The sequence below is a fragment of the Acinonyx jubatus genome, chromosome E4 (genome assembly GCF_027475565.1).
Source record: "Acinonyx jubatus isolate Ajub_Pintada_27869175 chromosome E4, VMU_Ajub_asm_v1.0, whole genome shotgun sequence".
Taxonomy (NCBI): Eukaryota; Metazoa; Chordata; class Mammalia; order Carnivora; family Felidae; genus Acinonyx; species Acinonyx jubatus.
Window position 1 is genome coordinate 52,110,085 of NC_069395.1, and position 21,792 is coordinate 52,131,876.

At 40.5% G+C, this 21,792-nt stretch overlaps 2 protein-coding genes across 9 annotated transcripts in view; one reads left to right on the plus strand and one right to left on the minus strand.

Moving 5' to 3' along the window:
* RABGAP1L (RAB GTPase activating protein 1 like) overlaps positions 1 to 21,792 on the minus strand; it is a 755,477-nt gene that overhangs the window by 546,093 nt on the left and 187,592 nt on the right. The gene's annotated exons all lie outside the window — the stretch shown is intronic.
* On the plus strand, positions 18,808 to 21,597 carry LOC128312964 (uncharacterized). Its single transcript, XM_053208979.1, has 2 exons — positions 18,808 to 18,836; positions 20,334 to 21,597. Exon 2 carries the CDS (start codon positions 20,508 to 20,510, stop codon positions 21,144 to 21,146), a length of 639 nt encoding a protein of 212 aa, XP_053064954.1. The 5' UTR covers positions 18,808 to 18,836; positions 20,334 to 20,507; the 3' UTR covers positions 21,147 to 21,597.

Here is a 21,792-nt window from a genome sequence, read left to right on the forward strand (position 1 = left end):
CTACAGAGACTCCTACAATAATATCTGTAAGACTTCCAAGAAAACATGTCTGTTTTCATTATGATGCATTTAATACCTATAACTTTCATGTTTTACACATCTTTTTCCCTTTCTCAGAATCCAAGCTCTGTCAGGGCTGGGAGTGTATCTTGTCTTTATTTAGTAGCCTTTACTCAACTGAGGAAAAAATGGAAGTATTTCTTTGTTACTGCTTTATTTTTAGAACATGTTCATACATGTAAGGTAATTGAGAAAGAAAACACTGGAAAGAGAAAGATGAGGAATCAGGCCAATTCCCTAAAAAGACATGAAATTGCCCAGGTTTGGATTAAAGGTAGTGACTGACCAGAAGTACATCCTGTATTTTGAATGAATATGGGGCTTTGGAAAAGCTTAAAGACATTAAGATACAAAGTTGAGGGAATCCGTGGCTAACAGCTTCAACTTCCTCTATAAAGTTCACTTTAGAAGAGGTCTCTGAGAGACTCTGCTAAACTTAGGTAGCAAACTTTGGCTAGAGACTCCTCTAACATGCCCAACTTCAATCCTTTCCATGAACGTTCTCCTTCTCAATTTGTTTCCCCACAGTCACTCTCCTCCTTCAGAAAGCAGGACCACACAGAGTATACCAGATGTCATCAGACTCCTGCACCACAGGACTACTACCTTCTTTAAACGTCAGTGAAATGAAAGTAACAATATTAATCACCTAGTAGTGTAAAATTAAATGAAAATGCATGTGTAATACTAAACATGGTGCCCATCACACGGTAGTACTCAAGTGTGAGGTAACATTTTCTATTATTTTTATTATGGAGTCGTCAGTTTCTGGCCCAGAACTTCAAAGTAACTAAAAAAGCTTTCCAGCCTTATTTCTTATTATCCACTCATTTCTAACATGCAGACAGCAGAACTGTGCAAGACCAAAATAAGATACAATAAATGTAAATTTTTAGAACAAACAAAATAAATATGTATGATACTTCAATCAAAGTAATTTATGGGCTCTCTCAACTTTGGCCACTCCCTGCTTTGAAAAAAAAAATGTTTTTCATCCTAATCATAAAAGGAAAATTTCAGAACTGCTATCAGCAGACATCATAAAAAGAAAAATATATATGTATTTATTTATATGCATATTTATGTATATATGTGTGTATATGTATATACACACATATATATGTATGTGTACATACGTGTGTGTATACGTATATACACATATATATGTATACATATGTGTGTGTATGTGTATATACACATGCGGGTGCACACACAAAAAAGCTTTTTTTTCAATGGAGTTAAAAATAAATGACAAAACTAGGGGAAAATTAGCACAAAATCTCATTCTTCTTTTCATCTAAAGATGACGAGATCATCTGAAGGATTACTCATAAAATGAAAAACTGATAGCGCACCTGGGTGGCTCAGTCAGTTAAGCGCCCAGGTCATGATCTTGTGGCTCGTGGGTTCGAGCTCCATGTCAGGCTCTGTGCTGACAGCTCAGAGCCTGGAGCCTGCTTTAGAGTCTGTGTCTCCCTCTCTCTCTGCCCCTCCCTGGCTTGGACTCTGTCTCTCTCTCTCTCTCTCTTTCAAAAATAAACAAATGTTTTAAAAAAAACTGACAACCATAAATAAAATATGACTATTGCAGGTTTTCAAAGATTTTCCCCTTAATTTTCTTTTTTAATAAGTACTGTTTGCTGTAAATGATACAGGGAACCAAAGGTTCCTGTAAACTCTCTTCTAAACAATTAGGGAGGGGAATAAAAAATCTTAGTAATCTGGCAAAGCCTGTAGGAATACAGGTCTATATAATGACACCTGTCAACCTGGAATAGTGTAAAAGTGATTTATTTTGATTACTTAGTAATAAACAATGTCATTTTGGGCAGCCAAAAACTATAGCCACATTTTTATGACCTTGAATATAATATCTCTCATTTCTCACATGACAGAGTCAGAAAATACTTGTTCTGTATGGAAGCTGATAACCAAATGTAAATTATTAGAGTAAAACAAAAGATCATCCTTAATTTCTGAAATGTGATAACATTTCCTACTGTCAAAAGCAAGGTGATTTATCATAGAAGATTCAAGGTGGAAGAGACCACAAATTTCATGATTTCTTTCCAACTAAACCATCATCACTGTCATTCTGACTCTAATTACAGGTTTCTAATTAATAAACCCTGTAGTTGCTAAGCATATGTGATTAATAAAAATGTATCACTCATCACTGAAATCTGTCAACCATACTCAAGAGAACCAGGGCAGTCAATACACCTTCCATTTTTTTTTTCATTGTTTTTTTAGACTCACAAATTTGTACAGATAATCAGAATAGAAAAAAGCTAGCTTGCATTTGAGGGAAAAAAAGGCTAAGGCTCTTAACATTAAACAGTTTTCTTGGTCATGAGGCTAGTTTATCCTTTTGTGTGTGTATTTATGTTTTACATTTTTCTGGGATATTAATGACTTAGAATTTACTTAGGTATTTATTTACATTTTGTATTTTCAGGGCTTTGGAAATGCATTTTAATTCTCTGCTCATTTCCTTTGTTTTTAATTGAAGTATGATTGACGTATGAAAAGCTGTGCATATTTAACATGTACAATTTGATGTGTTTGGAGAGACTAGTATGGTCTTATAATAAAAAGTTGGGCAGTGTCTATTTGAATGCATTATCAATGACTTTTCAAAATAAATTGAGGGGTGACAAAGAAAGAAATTAGTGTCTGGCAGATTATAAGAAAGAACATATGTAAATAGTTACATTGAAGGATTATTTTAAAACGTATTATTCAAAGAATGACTTTTTAAAAGGCAGCCAATCAGAGGGAGAAAAACTAAGCAAGGGTTGGAGAAAATTAGAAACAAAGGGAAGCAAGAGAAGAAAAAACCCATTAGAATAGCTCAAATTTAATTGAAAGGTGGAAAGGGAGCTCCCCAACACCCACTCTGTGGTACACAACACACTCACGAGCCCTCTAACTGGGCAGATGACCCCTTCAGCCATAAGTGTAACTCTGAAAGGCAAAATACTCACAAGTAAATGAGAAAGGAGTGGGAAATGCCCACAAGACTAGTCAAAGCAGCCACATGAAACCAGGTAGTCAAGGAAGTAACAGCGAAATCAGGTTCATCTCTGCATTTGGATTTTTTTTTTTTTAATATTCTCCTCCTAAGGGAAAGCTAGTAACTGATGAAGAGGTTACCAAGTACAAAACACAATGGGAGAAACAGGCAGAAATCGCCAAGAGACTCTCTGCATGGCCCTATGATAACACATGTCTCTGTAATGGCCTGAATACTTGCCTGCCTTCCTTTCTGATCTAACTTACTTGCTTAACAAAGGGACTGTGTCCTAGTCATCATGGCATTCCTCACCATATCAAAGTACTTGGCAACTGGTAAGCACTCAATACATGTTTGATGATTAAAAGAAATGCACTAGCTTCAGAACCTATGTATCAACTGCCTATATGACATCTCCAATTGGATATTTGAGAAACTTTCAAAACAAAACCCTTAATTTTCTTCACCTACCTGTATTTTCCTGGCTCCCTCCCCTTCCCCATTTTCATAAATGACAGCACTATCTACGCAGTTAAAAACTGAAATCTACAAGTTATTCTTTTTCCCTCAATGCCTACATTTAATTACCCACCCCTGTCCATTCCACCTCCAAAATGTATCTCAAATCTCTCTACTTTTCTCCCTCTCCACATTACAACCTTCATCCAAACCCCCAACATTTTGGCCCAGATTACTGTAAGAGTCTCCCAATGGTCTCCCTGTTTCCATCTCTACTCCATAGAACTTCTCTCTCCGCAGATACAGCTGCTGAAGTGTTCTGAAATCATGAATCAAATCTTTGTCTCTTCTGCCCCGCTTAAAACACTTCAAAGTCTTCAAAAAAAAAAAAAAAAAAAAAACAAAAACAAAAACAAAACAAAAAAACCAACTCACTGTGGCTTACAGGAACTTACAAAAATATCCCTTGGCTATCTGACCATGTCTGTATCGTACCACTTTCTGGCTTCCCCTTCCCCTTCAGTCATCTGCCTTCCTTTCTATTCTTCAAACACACCAGGCACACTTTCACTTTCCTCTGCACTATTCCCTCTTCAGAAATGCTCTTTCCCCATCTCCCAATGGCTGGTTTCTTCTTATTACTCAGATCTCAGTTTAAATGCCACATCCTCAGAGAAATTTTTACCTGAACATATAATCTAAAGTAACTAACCACACCAATCAGCCAATTTTAAATATCTAAATGGCATTGTTAGTTCTTGATATTTTCTTGTTTATTATCTATCATTTCTCCCAAAATTAGAAGTACAAAAGATTTATCTATCTTATTATATCAGAGGTCTTCCAGATCACCCCCAGGTTCAATGATTCACTGGGAGGACTCACAGGACTCAGCATAGAGTTGTATTTACACTTATGACTTATTGCTGTGGGTACAAAGCAAAACTGGCAAAGGGAGAAGGCACACTGGACACTGGGTGAAGTCTGGAGGGAACCAGGTGCAAAATTCCCAGAATCTTCTCCCCATGGAGTCACAGAGGACACATTTCACTCCTCCAGCAACGAGTTGTGACAACACATGTGAAATGTTGTTTACCAGGAAAGCTCATGAAAGAGGTTTTTGTCGGGGCTGATCACATAAGGACCTTCTGCCTAGCATGTACCAAAATTCCACAGTCCAGAAGGAAAGCTACATGTTCAGCATGAAACAATACTGTTAGTACACACAGTGCAGGCACAGTGAGCCACTCTTCTCAGTTAGGGAATGGTGGGAACCTTCTCGAAATCTGTTTTCCAGTAAGAGCCAAGGACTGACCTTGAAAACAGGCTTTTCTAAGGGTAGGGGTCTGAAGCCTACCCTATGTTAAGTCTGTTCTGAACACTTATTCACCCTTATATCACTTATTCTAACACCCATTAACATATTTTAAAACCAAAAATATGTTATTCTTCACTGAATCTAACATTTCAAAGATATTTCCATTCACTACACAAATATTTATTTAACACTTGCCACATACTAAAGCAATGGGAACTCAAAAGAGAATAAAACACCATCTGCCCCTTAGGAACTCACACTCTGGAAGGTGAGAGAAATGAATTTAAAAGCCCATATTTATAATAAGGTATTTTTAGAATTATTAGAACGGTGTGTTCAAAGTACCATTAGCAAAAGATGGTAGAAAGACTAACACTGAGTGTAAAAGGGAAGACTTCCAGAAAAAAAAAAAAAGAAAAAAAAAACTAAGAAAGAAAGGGCCTATGTTAGCTAGAAGTTGTCAAGGAAGACTATCTGAAGAGATAACACTTAAGCCTTGAGCTGAGATCTAAATGATGAGAAAAAGGCAGCAAGCACAAGTTCTGATGAAAATATCTTCCCAACAAGGAACAACATATGCAATGGCACAAGAAAGGCCAATCTGAAGGAAAGTTTTAAGTACCTAGCATATAGTATACCCTCAATAAACAGTAGCTATTATTATACAATGTCCTCCTCATGTATTGAGAAACTGATTATATAAGAAATTAGATATATGAAGCCCATACCACTAGTACATTTATATCTTATTTATTTATATCTACCCTATCCATTTACCGAAAACAATTATTTGAGACAGAAGTTAACGATAGACACAAGTAAAATGAACCAAACATCAATTAATCAATTACTGATTCATTCAAACATTTACTAAGCATTCATTACAAGGACACGCTTAAAAATATGAAAGAGACATGCTCCCTGATTTTGAGGAATTCATGTTCTAGCAGAAAAAACGAAATGTATATAGATACATGGCAACAGAGAAAAGAAAAGTCAAGGATCGTTGTGGGACTGAGACGATGCCTTAGATCAGAACATCAAAGCAAAAACAACATACAACAGGTAAATGAAACACTAAGCTTTAACCTTCTCCAAAGACAAGAATGAAAAAAATGAAGGGTTACATGCACAATTCTTACTGATAAGTTTAAAAAATAATTTCACTTAGAAAGATACCTTTTCCCAAGATGTATGAGCAATCTCTTAAATCTTTATACAAAATACCCTGAATAACATAATAAGTCATGTCCATGAAGACATTTTTACCACACCTGTAGAAATCTCTCTTATACCAACCCTTGATTAAAGCATAAAAATACAAATTCAGAATGGCCTACATGGCCCTCAATCATCAGTCACCCTCTGTATTCTAATCTCATAATGTATCATTTCCCACCTTTATGAGTGAATATAACTTACTGCACACATAATGCTGTTTTCCCTCTACCTGGAAGGTCTCCCTTACCAGGCATCCAAATATTTCTAGCTAAATAATATACATTAATCAAGACTGAACTCCTAGGCACAATTTCCAAGAAGTCTTCCCTGAATTTTCAGGCCAAACTTTCTTTTAGTCAGCTCACATTATATTCTGATCATTTCTTATTACTGCATTTACAATATATTACTAAAATTATCTATTTATGGGTCTTTTTCTTCAACTAGACTAAAAGCTCCTCAAGATAAGAGTCATGTCTTATTTATTTTCGTGTCCACAGCACTTAGCAAAGTAGTGGGTGCCCATTAGAAGTTAATTAAACCTTTACAATTTTAATAAAACATACCAAATAACAAACTTGATTTACAGATAGCCTCCTAATGATCTTAACGGACATGGGAATCACACTTGAAAAATCTAAAAGAATAAATCATTAATTTTTTCTTTAGAGGGAATATCCTGAATACCAACTGTCTACATTTTTCACAGTCTATAGTGCAGATTCTTCAAAACTGAGATAATTAGTAAGTGCCAAATGTACCTGTAGTCTGCACTGTGAAAAAGATCCATTTGCTCTGCACACTTCTTAGCTGAATGGGTGGCAAAATGAAATTGCATTGCAAAGTCAAAGAGCCTTCCATGTACACCCACTTGGACTGAGGGCCACTGAATCTCAGCATAAGTGACTTCTATAGTCAATGGTTCTCAACTCAACCTATTTATCATTTACATATGTAGCCCATTCCATAAATGACATTTCTCAATGCACACAGTAAATTCTCAACTGAAGACACACACTCCTGGAATGACAAGGTACTCCCGTGTATTGAGAATTACTCTTCGCTTATATTATTTCAGTTGAAAACATCACATAGGATCTGATACATTAATCTTTTTATGAGTATATTTACAACTCATAATAAATTTCGAAAACATGATAAAGGCCAGCATATAAAATGTGACCTATGTGAAAGTCAGATACTCCACTAAGTCAAACTACAATCCACGCTTCTGTTCCTCTGCCCTAAAATCTGGTTGCTGGTCATAGTGAAAGGAATGGGAATCTGTTGGATCATTCTATCCTTCAGGTGTATGATTCTTATGCAAACTATCATCTTCTTTTCAAGAAAAGTCGTGAGAATGAAACTCAAGGTTTCTTAGAGAGCTTTAATCCCTTAACTTGATAACATGACCATTTTAAGTATTCAACAAAAACCTCACTTTGGGAATGACCATAAGTGCATAGCTTTCAAGAGGTATCCAAATTTTATCTATTGGAATTCAACTTCTGAGTGTCTGTACCTCTAACATCTTGCATTTATTTATTTATGTATTTATTTATTTAGCAGTTAGTTAACATATATGTAATTAGTTTCAGGAGTATAATTTAGTGTTTCATCACTTACATGTAAACTCAGTGCTCAGTACAAATTCCCTTTGGAATGACTTATTACCCATTTAACCCATCCCCCAACAACCCTCAGTTTACTCTTGATAGTTAAGAGTCCGTTTTATGGTTTGCCTCTCCCTTTTTTCCCCTATGTTCATCTGTTTTCAGTTCTCCATATGAGTGAAATCATATGGTATTTGCCTTTCTCTTATTTCATTAGCATAATACACTCTGGCTCAATCCATGTCATTGAAAATGTCAAGATTTCATTCTTTTTGATGGCTGAGTAATATTCCATTGTATATATCAATGACATCTTTATCAGCCAATGAACGTTTTGGCTCTTTCCATACTATGACTATTGTTGATAATGCCACTATAAACGCTGGGATGCATGTGCTCCTTCAAATCAGCATTTTTGTATCCTTTGGGTAAACACCTACTAGGGCAATTGCTGGATTATAGGGTAATTCTATTTTTAACTTTCAAGGAACCTCCATACTGTTTTCCACAGTGGCTATACCAGTTTACATTCCCATCAACAGTTTAAGAGGGTTCCCCTTTCTCCACATCCTCACCAACATGTTTCCTGTGTTAATTTTAGCCATTCTGACAGGTGTGAGGTGATATCTCAATGTAGTTTTGATTTGTACTTCCCTAAAAATGAGTGATGCTGAGCATCTTTTCATATGTCTGTTGGCCATCTGGATATCTTCTTTGGAAAAATGTCTATTTATATGTTCTGCCCATTTCCTAACTGGATTATTTATATTTTAGGTGTTGAGTTTGATAAGTTCCTTATAGATTTTGGATACTAATCCTTTATCAGATATGTCATTTGCAAATATCTTCTCCCATTCCAAAGGCTGCCTTTTAACTATTGTTTACTTCACTGTGCAGATTTTTATCTTGATGTATTCCTAACAGTTTATTTTTGCTTTTGTTTCCTGTTCCTCCAGAGACATATGTAGCAAGAAATTGCCATGGCTGAAATTAAATAGGTTCCTGCCTATGTTCTCCTCTAAGATTTTTTGGTTTCCTGTCTTACATTTAACTCTTTCATGCATTTTTAATTTATTCTTGTGTATAGTGTAGGAAAGCGGTCCACTTTCATTCTTTTGCATGTTGCTGTCCAGTTTTCCATTGGATATTCTTTCTTGTTTTGCTGAAGACTAGTTGACCATATAGCTGTAGGTCCATTTCTGGGTATCTATTCTGGTCCACTGATCTATATGTCTGTTTTTGTGCCAGTACCATACTGTCTTGATGACTACAGCCTTGTAATACAGCTTAAAGTCCAGAACTGTGATGCCTCCAGCTTTGCTTTCCTTTTCTAGATTGCTTTGACTATTTGGGGTCTTTTGTGGTTCCATACAAACTTTAGGATTATTTGTTCTAGTTCTATGAAAAATGCTGGTGGTATTTTGATAGGAAGTGTATTAAATGTGTAGACTGCTTTTGCACAGTATAGACATTTTAACAACATTTGTTCTTCTAATTCATGAGCATGGAATGCTTTTCCATTTCTTTGGGTCCTCTTCAATTTCTTTCAGAAGTGTCCTATAGTTTTCAAAATACGCATCTTTTACCACTTTCATTAGGTTGATTCCTAGGTATCTTATGGTTTTTAGTGAAACTGAAAATGGGATTAATTCCTTGATTTCTCTTTCTGGTGCTTCATTATTGGTGTACAGAAATGCAAAAGATTTCTGTACATTGTTTTTATATCCTGAGACTTTACTGAATTCGTGTATGAGTTCTAGCACAATTTTTTGGTGGAGTCCTTTGGGTTTTCTATGTAGAGTACCATGTAGTATGTGAATAGTGAAAGTTTGACTCCTTCCTTGCTGATTTGGATGCCTTTTATTTCTTCTTGTTGTCTGATTGCTGAGGCAAGGACGTCTAGTATTACATTAAATAACAATGTTGAGAGTAGATACCCCTTTCTTGTTACTGACCATAGAAGAAAAACTCTTGGAGCACCTGGATGGCTGAGTTGGTTAAGTGTCCAGCTTCAGTTCAGGTCATGATCTCACAGTTGATGGGTTCGAGCCCCACATCAGGCTCTGTGTCAACAGCTCGAAACCTGGGGCCTGCTTTGGATTCTGTGTCTCTCTTTCTCTCTGCCCCTCCCACACTCATGCTCTGTCTCTGTCTCAAAAATAAATAAAACATTAAAAAAAAAAAAGAAGGGGCACCTGGGTGGCTCAGTCAGTTAAGTATCTGACTTCAGCTCAGGTCATGATCTCATAGTTTGTGACCTGGAGCCCGGCATCAGGCTCTGTGCTGACAGCTCGGAGCCTGAAGCCTGCTTCAGATTCTGTGTCTCCCTCTCTCTGTTCCTCCCCCGCTCGCACTCTGTGTGTCTCTCTCTCAAAAATAAATAAAGATTAAAAAAAAATTAAAAGAGAAAAAAAAGAAAAGAAAAGCTCTCAGTTTTTCCCCACTGAAGAATGATATTAGTTATAGGTCTTTCGTATTTGGCCTTTATATCTTGAGGTATGTCCCCTCTATCCCTACTTTGTTGAGGGTTTTTATTAAGAATGGATGCTGTACTTTCTCATGTTTTTTTCTGTATCTATTGAGAGGATCATATGATTCTTATCCTTTATTAATGTGGTTTATCGCATTGATTGATTTGCAAATACTGAACCATCCCTGCAGCCCAAGAATAAATCCCACTTAATCATGGTGAAGGATTCTTCCAATGTACTGTTGGATTCAACTTGCTACTACCTTGTTGAGAATTTCTGCATCCAGGTTCATCAGGGACATCGGCCTGTAATTTTCTTTATTGGTGAGGTCTTTATCTGGTTTTAAAATCAAGGTAATGCTGGCCTCACAGAAGGAGTTTGGAAATTTTCCTTCCATTTCTATTTTTTGGGAACAGTTTGAGAAGAATCGGTATGAACTCTTCTTTTAATGTTTGGTAGAATTCCCATGGGAAGCCATCTGGCCCTGGACTTTTGTTGTTGGAAGATTTTTTTATTATTGATTCAATTTCTTTGCTGGTTATCAGTCTGTTCAAGTTTTCTTTATTCCTGTTCCAGTTTTGATAGTTTATGTTTCTAGGAATTTATCCATTTCTTCCAGATTACCCAATTTGTTGGCATATAATTTTTCATAATATTCTCTTATAATTATTTTTACATCTGTGGTGTTGGTTGTGATCTCTCCTCTCTCATTAGTGATTTTGAGTCCTTTATCTTTTATTTTTTATAAGTCTGGCTAAGGGTTTACCAATTTCATTAATTCCCTCAAAGAACCATCTCCTGGTTTCATTGATCTGTTCTATTATATAGATATATAGAGAGAGATAGAGATAGAGAGATAGTTTTTGAGGCTGGGGAGAGGGATGGAAGAAGCGGGGGGGGAGGAGGGAAAGAGAGAGAGAGAATCTAAAGCAGGCTCCACACAGAACCCAACACAGACCTCAATCTCACAACAGTGAGATCATGACCCGAGCCAAAATCAAGTCAGACACTTAACCAACTGAGCCACCCTAGTGCCCCTCATTGATCTGTTCTACTGGAGGTTTTTTGCTTGTTTGTTTGTTTCTGTATCCTTTATTTCTGCTCTGATATTTATTATTTCCCTTCTTCCGCTGGCTTTAGGTTTCATTTGTTGTCCTTTTTCTAGCTCCTTTAGGTGTAAGGTTAAGTTGTATACCTGAGATTTTTCTTGCTCCTTGACGTAGGCCTGGATGGCTGCGTATTGCCTCTTATCACCACTTTTACTGCATCCCAAAGGTTTTGGACCATAGTGTTTTCATTATCATTTGTTTCCATGTATTTTGTAAATTTCTTCTTTCATTTCCTGGTTGACGCATTAATTCTTTAGTAGAATGTTCTTTAACCTCCTTGTATTTGTGGTCTTTCCAAATTTTTTCTTGTGGTTGGCTTCAAGTTCCATAGCATTGTGGTCAGAAAATACACATGTATGATCTCAATCTTTTTGTACTTGCTGAGGCCTGATTTGTGACCCAGTATGTGATCTATTCCGGAGAACGTCTTTTCAAATGTACACACAAAAAGAATGTACATTCTGTTGATTTAGGATGAAATGTTCTGAATATATCTGTTAAGTCTATCTGGTCCAATGTGTCATTCAAAGCCACTGTTTCCTTGTTGATTTTCTGCTTGGATGATCTGTCCATTGATGTAAGTGGGATGTTTTGAAGTCCCCTACTATTATTGTATTATTATCAATGGGTTCTTTCATGTTTGTTATTAATTGATCTATATACTTTGGGGCATAAATATTTACAACTGTTAGATTGTCTTGTTGGATAGACCCCTTTATTATGATAAAGTGCCCTTCTTTATTTGTTACAGTCTTTGGTTTAAAATCTACATTATCTGGGGCGCCTGAGTGGCTTAAACATCTGACTTCGACTCACAGTTCGTGATTCGAGCCCCACGTTGGGCTCTGTGCTGACCGCTCAGAGCCTGGAGCCTGCTTCCAATTCTGTGTCTCCCTCTCTGCCTCTCCCTTGCTTGTCCTCTCTCTCTCTCTCTCTCTCTCTCTCTCAAAACTAAATAAACATTAAAATCTACATTGTCTGATATAAGTATGGCTACTCCTGCTTTCTTTTGATGTCCATTAGCATGACAAATCGTTCTCCATCCCATCACTTTCAATCTGCAGGTGTCTTTAAGTCTAAAATGAGTCTCTTGTAGGTAGCATTTGGATGGTGGGTCTTGGTTTTTTTACCCATTCTGACACCTTATGTCTTTTGATTGGAGCATTTAGTCCATTTACATTCAGAGTAATTTATATATATGAATTTAGTACCATTTTATTGCTTGTTTTGTCAGTTACTGAAGATTTTCTCTGTTCCTTTCTAGTCTTTGTTGCTTTTGGTCTTTCTTTCCCAAAGAGTCCCCCCTTCAATATTTCTTGCAGGGCTGGTTTAATGGTCACCAACTCCTTTAGTTTTTGTCTATCTAGGAAACTATGTCTCCTTTTATTCTGAATTACAGCCTTGCTGGTACAGTGTTCTTAGCTTAGTATTGTTTTTTGGTTTGTTTTTTGTTTTGTGGGTTTTTGCCTTTTCTTCCACTTTACTTCATATTCCCACCACAATAATGATCCTCTTAAACTAAAAACCATAGAGAGTTCCTGAAGGGCTGGCAGCAAAGGAATGGAAATGTTAAAGGCTAAAGGATAGGTGGGGTGAGGAATCAGCAAATAATCTTGACTGGGCTCTTGAAGTTGTTGGCAGCTTGGAGCTACAGTTGGTAGGCCATTGGATGGATCTTGAAACTGTTAGAGCCTGGGCACAAACTGGTTGGCAGGCCACTTTGTCCAGTACTTGGGGTGCACCATGAAGCACATGTGAGGGAAATCAGTGCTGAAGTAGGCACTGTCCATGTGATGGTGCTGTGATGACTTGGGTGTGTACACGTCCATGCACTTGGGGCAGTAGAGCTTCACCATGGCCTCATCTGGAATGTCCGAAAGGCTGATGGGAAGCATTGGCTGGTTCTCACAGGACACACGGAAACAGTAGCCGAAGTCTCCTTGCTGGTACTCTTCCAACATCTGGGCAATACCATGATTGGTAAAGATACAGTGGGCATGGAACAATCCATAAAGCATCTCAGCGTCCTGTTCAATCAGGTCACTCTGGTTGGGGCTGCATATTTTTCCCATTCAGCACACTGAATATATCATGCCATTCCCTTCTGACCTGCCAAGTTTCTGTGGAAATCTGCTAACTTTGTCTTTCCTTATAAGTTAGGGACCCCTTTTTCTCTTGCTGCTCTTAGGACTTTTTTCTTTATATTTTGCAAATTTAACTATGATATGTCTTTATGTTGGCTTGATTTTGTTGATTTTGATGGGAGTTCTCTGTGCCCCCTGGATTTCGATGTCTATTTACTTCCCCAGATTAGGGGAAGCTTTCAGCTATAATTTTCTCAAATAAACCTTCTGTTCCTCTTTCCCTCTCTTCTTCTTCTCCTGGGACTCCTATGATCCAAATGTTATTACACTTTATGGAGTCATTGAGTTCCCTAAGTCTATAGTTGTGATCCAAAAATTATCTTAACCTCTTCTTTTCGGCTTCATTATTTTTCATAACTTTATCTTCTATATCATTTATTCATTGCTCTGCTTCTTCCTTCCTTGTGATCATTACATCCAGTTAGTTTCAAATCTGTTATTGCATTTTTTCATTTTCACCTACTTTTTAGGTCTTTTATCTATGAGATAAGGGACTCCACTGGTGTCCTCTATGCTTTTCTCAAGCCCAGCTAGTATGCTTATGATTGAGGTTTTACATTCTGGATGAGGCATATTACTTATATCTGTTTTGATTAGATTCCTGGACAAGACCTTTCCATTATGTTTCCTGCTCCTGAGAGAAACGTCTTTATAAAAAAAAGGTCATATACTTTCCAGGGCCTACCACTTCAGGAGGTATGCCTGGTATATGTGGTGTGCATTCTGCTGCTGTATTTTGGCTGTTCCTTCCCTCACGTCAGTCCTCTGTAGTTTCTCCTTGTCTCTAGTAGGAAGTGTTTGGACTTTGGCCAGAGTGTGCTGAGTTTAACCAGGTGTGCTATGTTAAAAATGACCTGATGCTATTTCCACTAGAGCTGAAGCTTTGAAGAACTCTATGGTCAGTAGACATGGTGTGTGCAGGGGTCTGTGCTGGTCTTCTCGGGGAGAGGCCCACTGCACTTGCCCAAGAAAAGCAGCACATGCAGAGCACAAGGGGGCAGGGCTTGGTATAAGTGACTTAAGTTGCCAGTGTTGGCACTGTGCTGCTTACTCAAGTTATTTTATGTTGAGGGGCGGGAGATGGGGAGGGAATGGTGCCAGCCCACTTCCTCATCCCCTGAGAGGGGAGTTTGTGCCCCTGCTATCCGAGAAGCCCTCCCAGAAGAGCAATCTCCCTTCCTGTGTCCCAGGCATCCCTCAGATCCCTGTCTTCACCCTGTGTCTAGTTCACCTGCCTGTCCAACAGTGTAGTACACCCATGTTCTATCCCAAGCAGCCAGCTGGCTTAAAAACTCCAATCTTTAAGGACCCAGCATTGCATGGACCTGCACTGGTCCTCCAGCAGAGGGTTTCACTATGCTGGGACTAATGAAGATTTGTCCCAGAAGGGCAGTCACACCAAAACACAGGGGCATGGAGTTTGGAGTGAAGAGTAGCAAAGAGCCAGTGTCCAGGTTAGCCACCCTCAGCAGGTGTCTCTGCACCTATGCTGAGGGGCTGGGGGAGGGGGGGCGGTTAATGGCGCTCAAGAGCTCTTTTGTCTCCGGAGAGGCAATGCCACCTCTCCCAGATGCACTCCAGAAAGGGGAACTGTCTCTCCCAGAGTGTCCCAGGGGATCCTCAGATTGTGCCATCTGCCCCTAGGCTCTTTGCTCTCTTTCTTCCACAGAGCAGCATCCTCAGGGCTCCACACCAGCCACACCATGGACCTCTAAAACTCCAGTCTTTGAGCCCCCCTGGATGTAAAAACTCACAAAACTCAGCACCTCTTGTTTTTCCAGTCAATCACTTTGGAGAAGTATTTTCCTGTGCATTCCCTGTGCCCTCCTCTCTCCCTCTCTCTCTCTCGCCTCTATCTGTAACCAAGGTTCCCTCCCCTCTGCAACACCTGCAATCCATTTCTCAAATCCCCAAATCTCATCTCCACACATCCTACCTTACACAATGTGGCCTCTTCCCTCCCTCTAGTTGTGCAGTTTGTTCTGTTAGTCTTCAGGTCAACTTCTTGGGTATTAAGAATGATTTTATATTTATCTAGTTGTGTTGGAGAGCTGAGACAAGCCTAGGGTCCTCCTATTAATCCACCATCTTAACTCCTCTATCTTGATTTATCATACACATATCTCTTTCTACCTCTAGACTGCAAGCTCCTTGAAGACAGGTCCTGGTTCTAAGCATTTAGTACAGTGCTTTCTCTATAACAGGCTTTAAATATAATTGAATGTAAGAAGGATGGAAAAAATGATCTGGAAAGGGAGGGTAAGTGGACAAGCAAAGCCACAGAACGCTAGAAGCAAAAGAAAACCAGCACTAGAGTCATGACAGTTGTGGAAAGGAAGGTAAATACAAAAACCAAGTAATTCTGAAGAGACTTGTAAGATCTAAAACCCTTATTTCTCTGCTGCAAAATTTGTCTGTGGTTTTGATACAAAGAGAAAGGATAAATTAAATCTCTAATTATCTAAAGCCAATTTCTGGGTTTTTTATAACAAACTTACTGTATTTAAAAAAAAACCCTCAAAATATTTTAGTATGCTCAAATGAGTACCACTTAGAATTTTTATTAACTAATTTGCCTGTCTCTAGGATACTGTGTAGCCCTTCTGCTGACATACATTTTACAAATATTTACTCCAGCCCCAAAATTAAAGCCAGTGTGATATTTTTAGCACTAAGTTTTCAGAAAGCTCAGCCTTCTTCCTGTAGTTATAAGAGATCTGAGTCATTCAACTCCCAATGCCATATTCAAATCATTGGAACACCACATCCCCCTAGTGTGACAAGAGTCATCATTTCTCCAAGTGAAAAATTAAGCCCTCTTCTTCCTGATACTGACTACTGCTACAGGAATGGTATATGAATTACTTCTACAATCTTTCTGCAAATAGTTAATGAGCTCTCAGTCTTGGTTCAGTTAAAGGAGTCAATTGTTCACAGAATACAATTTTAAAGTAATCAGGAGCCTAGATTCTGGTCCTGACACTGTCACTTTATCTCAGGGGCTCAGTCTCCAGAACTATGAATGAGATAGTTCAGTATAAATAAATTCAAATAACATTTATTGAGTACATCTTCTGAGCAAAACATATAATGCCTAACTTGTTGCCAGTCTCCAAAATTTAAATATTTTAATTATTTGAGGTTATCAAAATTTTCCTGACTGTAACAGGTTGAATAAAGAGAACCCACCAACTAGCAGGTTTCTCCTCAAGTCTTCTCCTCAGACACCTATGTCCCCAAGCCCTGCCCAGAGACACATACTGGGAGTCACAGTTGTCATCAGCTTTCTGGCTTCATCCCAAACCCCAGCACAAGGCTGATAAACAATGTGATTCTGTCATACTCTGCCTTCACTTATAATGGGGCAGTACCTGTGGAGGAAAAGGGAAATTTAAGCAAGGTCTAAGCATGAAAAAGAAAGAAAATATATTAGCAAGAAAAATATTCACACACTGTGTGACCCTGGGCAAATTGCTTTACCTCTCTATCTTCAACTTTTCTATAATAAAATTTTTGATTAAAAAAACTACCTTATGGGGTGCCTGGGTGGCTTAGTGGGTTAAGTGTCTGACTTCAGCTCAGGTCATGATCTCACAGTCCATGAGTTCGAACTCCGTGTCGAGCTCTGTGCTGACAGCTCAGAGCCTGGTGCTTGATTCGTATTCTGTGCCTACCCCCACCCCCGGCCCTCTCCCACTCATGCTCTGTCTTGCTCTGTCTCTCAAAAATAAATAAATGTGAAAAAAACTACCTTATAAGGCTGGTATTATAATTAAATATAATTCACATAGTTTCTTCATACATATTTCCCATTATTGTTAACTAGAAAGTGGAATTAACTGCCTTGCGAATCTGTGACTCAACCTGTTCCCACAGAGACCTCTGTGGGAGGTCTGTCACCCACAAGCATGGGGGAGGTCCCTCCTGCCAAACATTAAGGGAATTCTACTTTAGGAGAGGGGAGGCAGTGGATGACCCTAGGATCTCTTCTAATTCAAAGATTCACTGAAAACATGCAGCTGTATCAATATCGTCAGGGTGTGTGAATGATCACACCCAGGTGGTCACTACAGTATTTTAGTCTGAATCCTAATCATTAAATTGGCAGCAAAAGCGGGTACAGTGGCTACACAAACCCTCCTAAGACACAAGGTCTCTGAAGCAGGCTTTGCACAACTACAGACCACCTACTACTACTTACGGCAATAAAAGTCCAGATGCCAGAAAGGGCTGACTTCGCAATATGGAGAACATCCAAACATGCTGATAATACTCTCAGGCATGTATAAATGTCTAATAAAGGTTAAGTCCTATTATTGCTATTATTACATCATAGAAGCAGTCTCCAGGCACTATCACAAAAATAAATCTCAAGTACTATATGTTTTTAGGCACCTTCTATACCTTAACACTACTGACCACTACTGTATGGTCTCCAGATTTCACTAGCGACCATCCTCCAGAACATTTACATTTCTTCAGCCAGCTGAAGCATGATTAAGATGTTTTCATCTAACACAAATATATTTTGATTCGATTTACTATCACCACACCAAGTGAAGCAGATGCTGATCAAAAATGAAGCTGTCCTAAGTGACCACAATGCTGAAAGAGCAGGTACCCAGTAAACTTCGGAGAGGGAGGGAGAGAATCTGAGGGGAAGAGAAAATCCCCGCCCATCAAATAGGAAGGATTATTTCTGGATTTCCTAGTACTTTTGATTTGTAAAACCATGGTATGCTAGAATCCCAAGACAATATACACCACTCAACAGATAAAAATCCCAAAGACTGAGTCCAAGTGAACAGTGTTTCATGACTCTTCCCCTATGCTACAAAAATCATGCTTTCTTCCCAACTTCTCCTGAGACTGCTATGCTGGCAAATATATAAACCAAATGAGATTTTTAGAATTTGACTGTAAGTATTGTGAAATATTAAATCTCTGACAGGAAAAGCAGTTTATGTGAAGTTTAACTATCATGGAGGTGCTTACAAAATTAAAACTTAATTAATTTTTATTAATTAAAACCTAATAAACACATACAAAATATGCTCATCCTTACTTGTAATCAGGGAAATGTAAAGAGAATGAGATGCTATTTACCACCAATGAGAATAGTAAACATTGTAAGACTGATTATACTACTGAAAGGGCGGGCCTACGCCGGCTGACTCCATCTTGTTCTGTGTCCTTCACCTAGACCATGCCTCCTCCCCTTGAGTAACCTCCCGCTCACCCATTCAAACTTCCTGATCAAAACACGCCCAGCGACCTGCATAACAGGACTCTGACCCTTCCCCAGCCAATCGGCTGAGGCCACGCCCCTTCCTCAGCCAATCGGCTGCCCCTAGACCCCTGTAAAATCTTTGTGCTTTTGAAACCCGCTCTCTCTCCCTGGTATCTCACCGCTGCGTCGGTGCAGGTAGGGGACTGAGCTCGAGCTAGCTCGAATACAGGCTCTTTTGCTTTTGCATCGGACTCGGCTCCCTGATGGTCTTTGGGGATCACGAATTCTGGGCATAACATTTGGGGGCTCAGCCCGGGATCCCCAAGACCCCCAGGGGACCCCCGACCCAGAGAGCCTGACTGGCCACGGTTAGTGTCTGTCTGTTTGTTCTGTCTTTTCTGTGTGAGCTCATTTCTGGAATTCTGGTAGTGCCCGACGCGGTCTAAGTGGACGCACTGGAGGACCACGGGCCGGGAGTTTCGGAAGACGTTCTGATTCTCCCTTCTGGAGGGACGTGGAATCCCCTCAAAGGTCTGAGACAAGGCAGGTCGCTCCCACTGGTCAGCGTGAGGCCGTCGTCTTTGGAGGGACGTGGAATCCCCTCATCGGTTTTGGAGGGACGTGGAATCCCCTCATCGGTTTTGGAGGGACGTGGACTCCCCTCATCGGTTTTGGAGGGACGTGGACTCCCCTCATCGGTTTTGGAGGGACGTGGACTCCCCTCATCGGTTTTGGAGGGACGTGGAATCCCCTCATCGGTTTTGGAGGGACGTGGAATCCCCTCATCGGTTTTGGAGGGACGTGGAATCCCCTCAAATGTCTAAGCTAGCTTGCAGTTTTGCTTCCATGGAATTGGAAGACTTTCTAGGGGCCCTCTGTTTTTGTGTTTCTCTGTTTTGTTCTGTGGACTTACTGGACGGACGTTATGGGACAGACTCAGACTACTCCTCTAAGTATTATGATTGATCACTTTAAGGATGTGAGGGGAAGAGCTAACAACCTCAGTGTGGAAGTCTGAAAGGGTCGGTTGCAGTTTTTTGTTCTAGCGAGTGGCCAACTTTCAATGTCGGATGGCCACCAGAGGGGACCTTCGACCTCCCTACCATCCACCGAGTCAGGAGTATCATCTCTCGGCCTAAGACGGGTCATCTTGATCAGCTCCCTTACATTATCACTTGGCAGGACCTTGTAGAAGAGACCCACCCTCTTGGCTTAAGCCCTTCCTAGCCCCGCTCCCTCCGGAGCCAAAACCCATTCTTGCTTTGCAGGGGACAAAGAAGAAGAAAAGTCTTATCCAGCCTTCAGCACCCCTCTACCCTGTCTTACAGAGGGGTACTGAAGAAGAATTAATTTTTCCTCCCCCGTATAACCCCTCTAGGATGCCGGAAGAACACCATCCTCCCCCTCCGGGGGAGGCAGACGCTGTGGAGAGCGGGAGGCGGAAACGCTCCAGTGGGAAGCCCGCCCTTTACCAGACAAAGGGCTCAGAGGGAGCAATCCGCCTCCGCCGCCGACTCCACTCTTCTGCCCCTGCGAGCCACCGGACCCCCAGACGCGGAGGGGAATCAGCTCCATCACTATTGGCCTTTCGCCACTAGTGACCTCTACAATTGGAAAGCTCAGAATCCTAAGTTTTCCGAGAAACCGGCAGGGCTTATTGATTTATTAGACTCTGTTCTTTTTACCCATCAGCCCACGTGGGACGATTGCCAGCAGCTTTTGCAGGTCCTGTTCACGACTGAAGAAAGAGAAAGAATCCTCAATGAGGCCTGAAAACTAGTTCCGGGTGCAGACGGGAATCCCACCACCAACCAGGCTCAGATAGATGCCTTCTTCCCCTTAACTCGGCCCCAGTGAGATTTCAACATGGCAGAAGGTAAGGAGAGGCTCCGGGTCTACCGCCAGACTCTAATGGGGGGTCTCCGAATGGCTGCTAGAAACCCAACCAATTTGGCCAAGGTAGGAAATGTACAACAGGGAAAAGATGAATCTCCGGCTGCCTTTTTAGAACGGATCATGGAGGCATTCCGTACCTATACCCCCATGGATACAGAGGCTCCGGAAAGCAAGGCAGCTGTTATCATGGCCTTTGTAAACCAATCGGCCATAGACATTAGGAGAAAATTACAGAAAATAGATAGACTAGGAGAAAAAAGTCTGCAGGACTTACTGGTGGTAGCCGAAAAGGTATATAATAACCGGGAGCCTCCTGAGGACAAGCAGGCTCGCGCCATGGCGGCTGCCAGCAGTAAGCAGACTCGAGACCTGGCCAGAATACTACTAGCTACCACTGCTGACTTCCCCGAGGAACGAGACTGCCGTCTCTGGCAGCTGGCAGACGACGCAAGAAAAGGTAAAGGAACCACCAAGGGGGGGAAGCAGAGGCTGCAGAAGGATCAGTGTGCATACTGCAAGGAGATAGGGCATTGGGCCCGAGATTGTCCAAAAAGGGTCGGCAGGAAGGGAAGCAAGACTGATCAAGTAAAAAGCCCTAGAGCTAGATGAACTAAGTGATTAGGGGAGTCGGGGTTCAGACCCTCTCCCCGAACCCAGGGTAACTCTTAAAGTGGAGGGGACCCCTATTGACTTCCTTGTCGACACCAGAGCACAACATTCGGTCCTCCGCACCCCACAAGGAAAACTAGCCAACAAGAAGTCCTGGGTACAAGGGGCAACTGGTATGAGCCAGTATTCATGGACTACCCGAAGAACAGTAGATTTGGGAATGGGCCGGGTATCCCACTCCTTTATGGTAATACCAGAATGCCCCTACCCGCTGTTAGGATGGGATTTACTGACCAAGATTGGAGCTCAGATAACTTTCAGACAAGGGGGGCCTCAGGTCACCGATGGCAAGGGCCACCCCATCCAGGTACTGACCATGAAACTGGAGGATGAATGCCTCCTCCACCAGGAGGCGCTCCCGATAGAGGATAATATAGACAGATGGCTACAAGAATTCAGAGATGGGGGGGATAGGACTAGCCGCTCACAGGACCCCAGTCCTGGTAGAGCTCAAGCCAGGAGAGAGTCCGGTAAGGATCAAACAATACCCCATGTCTCAGGAGGCCCGGAAGGGGATCCAGCCACACATCTGGAGACTACGAAGCCTAGGAGTACTAGTTCCTTGCCAGTCTTCCTGGAACACCAC